This window comes from Nanorana parkeri, unplaced genomic scaffold (genome assembly GCF_000935625.1).
Source record: "Nanorana parkeri isolate BGI_ZX_2015 unplaced genomic scaffold, ASM93562v1 scaffold235, whole genome shotgun sequence".
NCBI lineage: Eukaryota > Metazoa > Chordata > Amphibia > Anura > Dicroglossidae > Nanorana > Nanorana parkeri.
The window spans coordinates 1,041,532-1,047,531 of NW_017306503.1; the positions used below are offsets into that span (position 1 = coordinate 1,041,532).

At 42.2% G+C, this 6,000-nt stretch overlaps 1 protein-coding gene across 1 annotated transcript in view; it reads left to right on the plus strand.

Annotated features, from left to right (window-relative positions):
- Positions 1-6,000, plus strand: part of LOC108786943 (utrophin-like) — a 583,766-nt gene that overhangs the window by 247,554 nt on the left and 330,212 nt on the right. Inside the window, exons 48-49 of the mRNA XM_018556366.1 lie at positions 1,062-1,146; positions 3,287-3,501. Coding sequence (XP_018411868.1) covers positions 1,062-1,146; positions 3,287-3,501 — 300 coding nt within the window. The remainder of the gene's footprint in view (positions 1-1,061; positions 1,147-3,286; positions 3,502-6,000) is intronic.

Genomic DNA, 6,000 nt, shown 5'->3' on the forward strand with positions numbered 1-6,000 from the left:
CAATTAATGCACGGTGTGCTACACTTTTACAAATTTAATATAGTTCTGATAGCAAATATTTTTTGTTACTTTTTATAGATAATGTTTATACATGAAGCCCATAGTTAATATTTAATATTAGTTAATATTTTTTCATTCTCGTTCATTAAAGGACACAGGATTCAGTTATTCAAAGATAATTCCTCCTTCAGACTGTGATCCAGTCTCCGAAGAGCATCAAGGGCTACTAAATACAGTATATTGTTGTTACTGAGCTCTATTATTACCCTTTTTTTCCATTCGTTTCCACGGAATGGGTTAAAACGCTGAAGAATTAAGTGCTGTGTTTCTAACTGGAGGGTCACACATTTGCTCCCTGTGCTCTGTTCCCACTTTTTCAGCTTGACATAAGTGCTTCCTGCCATTGCTCCTAATTGTAGGAGGCATATAGTTCCACCATGGTTAATCCGTGCTTCTGCCTATAGTAACATGATCACCTCTGGCCATTTGAACCTCTCCTGCTCTCAGCAGCTGGCTTGTTAGTAACCAAGGTTTTTACCTTGGGTACCATTCGTGCCTTTAGATGGTGAACATGTTTTTGGTGCCGCTTTGGAGACCATAATAAATAATGTAATTGAGGGTAAAAGTACTTGTTTGCCCCAGCAAAAAAGCATAAGCCACAATCTGGAAATATTCCTTTTCCCTCTGAATTTAAGCAGAGTTCATTTTATTACTCCCAGACTTTAATTTCCAAAAACTGAGCCAAGCCAAGAGAGTTCAATCGTAAACCCTGGGCCCTTAAATCTTCCAAAGCTTCAGGCATAATAGCCGAAGCTACAGCTGACCCTTCGGCTGGCTTTGTGAATAACCCTCTAATAACTAAATACTGTGTCCCTTAATAAACTCCAAGTTGTGGTAAGTACAAAAATCCTGTTTTTTTTCCATCTTCATCCTGGAAAACTCTTTAAAATTAATTGAATGTTCAAAGAATGCGAGGCATAGTATATTCAATTCATTATGGGAATTTACACCAATTTAGAAAATATTTGTTTATATTTGTATTTCTTTTTGTATTGTTCCAGGTGTCCAGAGAAGTGCCTGAAAATATAAAGGGCCTGGAAAAAGATTTATATTATCCCACCTATACCCCTGAGCCAGTATTACCCAGTAAGCACTCTCTATTATTTATACTGTTCTCTCTAACCAATATGCATGAGTTCTTTATTCCTGGAGAAAGTCTTATTCTTTGCAAAAGGGGCTACCAAATTTAAAAAAGAACTATGGCCCAACCTTTTTTGGCCATAGTCACAGGAGGACATTTACTATGTTCTCCTGTGACCCAAAACTCAGCATCAGCCTGCTATATGCTGACGTCGTAAAATGGAGCTGTGGGCAGGAAAGATTTCGACAATATTGTCGGAATCCAACCCACCACTTGCTTGACAGCAGGCTCTGCCTCTCTAGAGGCAGAACCAGCTGTGCCTGCCCCCTCCCCTGTCCATCTCTCCAGCCAGTGCTGGAGGAATAGAGAGGGGAATCCCTGCAGGGAGCGGTGAATGACAGTCACCGCTCTCTGCAGGGAGATGATCGGGAACTGAGGTATCAGCGGTATGTGATCACTCAGTTCTTGATCTATAGAGCCGACGTGTAACAGCTGCAGTGACACACGTTGGTTCTAATTATGGGGATGAGTGTATTTTACTTTCACCATAATTCTACTTTAACATGCTAATTGTCCATGCAAGGCAAAGTGTCTGTGCTGTGGGCATCCCCAGAACCTCATTTACTTACTGGTGCCCCCTTGCAGCTTTTTGCTACCCATTCATGTGAAAGTGCTCAGGCCTAGTGATTGGTTGCTAGGCTGGGCATCCTCACAGAGGGATGGGATGTTAATTTCTGGCTATTTATAACATTCTCTATTTGCAGCACAGAGTATAGTAAGAGAAAATTCTAACAGAAAGTACTTAGATGTAGCTACCTTTATTAAAATAAAAGCATGCTTAATGAAAAATAACACTAGGAAAACTGTAGGAAGCAAAATGTGTCCCGGTGCTTTTGAGTGGAAGAGCTATTGATAATTGTTAAATATTATTTATTTGCCTTACATATTAGAGAATTATAACATAGTGCTGGAATACAGACTTTAATACTATTATGAGCCAATTTCAGTTTCTACACCTTTACAACATGATAAAGATACAGAATTGCGGTGAGGTGAACAGATCCTGGGCCAGATTTACTAAATGGAGCATGGCCTGTGTGAGGATGAAGTCTTTCCTTTGTGCATATTCCCATCACTCCAGATCACTTCTGCATTATGCACTTTTAAAACTCACTGAGACAGACTACTATATGAAATAGTCTTGCGATAGACTGCTTACAGTTCAATAAGCCATGTGTTAATGCCTCCATATGCTTACTTGTGCATGTTTAGTCATCCCTACATATGTGCATTTATATAGAGAGAGCAAGTTTCTACTTAGATCTTTGTAATATATATATATATACACACATACACACACAAAGCAGAGGTGCTGGAGAGATGTGAATAAAAGTAGTGCAAAATATAGGTAACCCTTCTATACTCCTGTACTTCTACCTGTGTAGCTTACTCTTTATTAAAACAGGCATTAGTTCTAATACAGGTCGAGCTACCCTGTTTCCCCCCGAAAATAAGACCTACACCGAAAATAAGACCTAGTACTATTTTTGGGAATTGCTAAAATATAAGACCTACCCCGAAAATAAGACCTGGTTGTGACCATTCCCAGGACCGGTGGTGGCATAAGGGGGGACTTGAAGAGTCGCGGGAAAGGCAGGAGAGAACCAGTAGTGCCAATGAAGCCAGCGCTAGAGGAAGCAAGGCGGCAGCGGAGGGAGCAGAGCCGCATAAGCCGATGCCTCCTCTATAGTGCTTGCTCCTGTCACTGGCGGAGTGATATCAAATGCACTCCGCCTGTGAAGAATCGATAGTGAAAGTGCATTTCGCTCATTCTGGCCAGCGATTGGTTACCAAATTGCTCTTGGAAAGATATGGCACCCCTGATTGCCCTGATCACCCTACTCTTAACTTTTTGGATGATTTAAATTTGGATTTGCGTTAACTTTGGATTGTTATACATAAGACCTACCCCGAAAATAAGACCTAGTGTCTTATTTTCGGGGAAACACGGTATCTAGCTGAGTCATTTGTAAACCGTTAACTGAACAGTTTCTGTTCTATCTAATCAATTTGCACACAGTATTTCACTTGTAAAATACACTTCACTATACTTATTACTCTATGTATTCTCTTGTTGTTTTGTAGCTTACCCTGCCGTTCAGAAAATGGTGCTGGTGTCTTCTGCTTCTGAGTTCCCAGGAGTGGTTAAGCAAGCTGTGGAATTGCCACATACCACTGACCTCGATAAGACTATCACTGAACTGTCAGACTGGTTGTTGCTCATAGACCAGATGCTTAAGTCAAATATTGTCACTGTTGGCGATCCTGATGACATTAACACAACAATATCACGTATGAAGGTATGGGGAAATCCTCCAGAAAATGTCTCTTGAGTGTGTCAAAATAGTTTGATAATGGAGATTTAGGGTTTAAAGTGAGCTTCCCGGAAAAAAAGGAAACCTGTTTGTTTGGGAACTCATCACATCATTGGGTAAACTCCAGAGTTTTTTTAGGTTAAGGTTTATAAGTTTTACTGTGGAGTATGATTTGTGTGTTCACCAAGTGCTACTGTGGAAGATACAGAAGTTCTAAACCTGCTTCGATATGTTGCACAGGCACAAGTAACAGAATAAATGACCACTTCAGTCAAACTTGTGTTTCTTGATATTAAGATCCTTAGAATCAGTTTTTATGGTCCTGTGTGCTGTCAGATAGAGACTATCCAATGAAGACCAGTATTGATTATTCATGATTGGCATGTCATATTTTTACATACAGGAGAAACCCTGATAAAGTGCTGGATTTCCTTTGCACATCACATAGTCCGACATTGCTCTTTTAATGCACCTAAAGATGGGATTTAAAGTGAATCCTGCTCCTATGAGAACATATGTATCGCTGTTCTGGAATTTTTTAAAGATGTTGCTTGTATAAGCAGATGATTGTTGATGGGTACAAGTAGAAAGTTGACTTAACTTGGCATCCATTTCACTGTGCAATAATGTACACATTGTGATGTTCGGGGATATTTGCACATATGGTGAGCGCTTAAGAATGCAGTCTACTCGCAATATCTTCGGTTTAGGGACTGGTAGCCCACTTTTATTCAACACAAAGTTCATATATCCATCTTGGATACCCACGCAGGTGTTGTTGAGCGTAACATTCATGAAAGGCTTTGCAGCAACACAAGGATAGCCTCCTGGCTTCCACTTTAAACAATGGCACTTCTGACCCACTGGTCCTCTTTGAAGTGCTGTCCCACACTTGTACTGGTGGCCCCTCAGGCTCACGGCTCTCCTAGCCTCACCAGTTCTCTCCCAGCCTCCCTGGCTGTCTTAGTGTGCCTCCAGCACACTCACCACCTGACTCCTTTCTGACTTCTAGGGGCGTTCTCCTGACACCTGAACACAGTCTGTTCCTCTTTCTCAGCAGGAGCTAATTCCCTTAAGGTGCCCATACACTGCTCGATTCTCGTACGAGAATCGCGGGAAATCCCGCGATTGTACGAGAATCGAGCAGTGTGAATGAAGACGTGCGACCGTTTCTACTGTACGTCTTTTGTCTAGGAAGCACGCTAGAAAACCAGCTGAAAATCGTACGATTTTCAGCTGGTTTGAACGGTGCTCGGGAGACAAATGCCGAACGGGCCGGTGTGCGCACGTGCACACTGCCCGTTCAGCATTGGGGTCATCGGAATCCCGCCCCTCAGGGGAGCGGGCTTGCAATGATCGAGAGTACGATCTACCTGTCCAAGATGGGCAGATCATACGTTTTTTTAATTACTTTACAACCATCGCAAGACTAAGGTCTTGCGATGGTTGTAAAGTGTATGGCCACCTTTAGCCAGCATCCTTTCCTTAATGGCTGTGCACACCTGTGCAATTATCGAGTGCTGGCCACTGCTAAAGCCTGGACCCAGGACTAGGGATCTCATCTTTCCTTCAGAATCACCTTGAAACCTCCCAGTTCCAGGATCCCAAGCAGAATCCAGACAATCCCTTGCTTCCTGACACGTCTCAGCCCATCTGGCTGAGAGTCCCAGGTGATCATCACATCCAATTCTACAGTGGGATTGCCACACAATACCACAACATCTAGAAATGTTGACATGTAAAGTGTGGTAGAAATATATTCAGGAGACAAATCTTGCATTAGATCCTGTATAGCTACCAAAGACAAGATAAAGGTTTAATGTATTCTTCCCTATTCTTTTCTAAAGAGATCATACTCATGAGTCGCAAAGCAGAATGGCAGGACATCTTGCTCTTTTATAGTTCTTGTGTACTATCGGAAAGGTGGCCCTGTACACAGATTAGACATGATCATTTATCATTTTCCACCCCTATGCAATTTTGCATTAAGGTATCCAGAGATATTTCCTGCAGGATTTAATGGAAAACCACTTTGGCTAAACATACATGGAGTTCATGTGACCTTTATAGCAGTGACGTGCGGTACCTCTTGCTCGTGGTGAGCAAGAGGTACCGACCGAAGCCCCACCTCCTGCCGGTTGAAGCTCCGCCCCGTCGGTCCCAAAGCCCCACCCCAATCACTCCCCAAGCTAGTGTAATGGAGGAAGGGAGGAGACAGGGAGGAACCTCCCTTTCCCTCACTTGCTCCTCACCAATGAGGCTGCGTGACAGGTTACACAGCGGGAAGGATTTCCCTGCTGTGTAACCTGTTATATACCGATCTGAATGGAGAAAAAGTTAAGAGCACAGTTCCATGTCCTGTGACATCAATGTGCTCCCTAAAAATAATCAGTGCTTTTTTCAGCATCAGATCAGTGCTTTTGTCAGCATAATCAGAAAATGTTATTTAATGCATTTTTAGCATGCTTTATATATATATATATA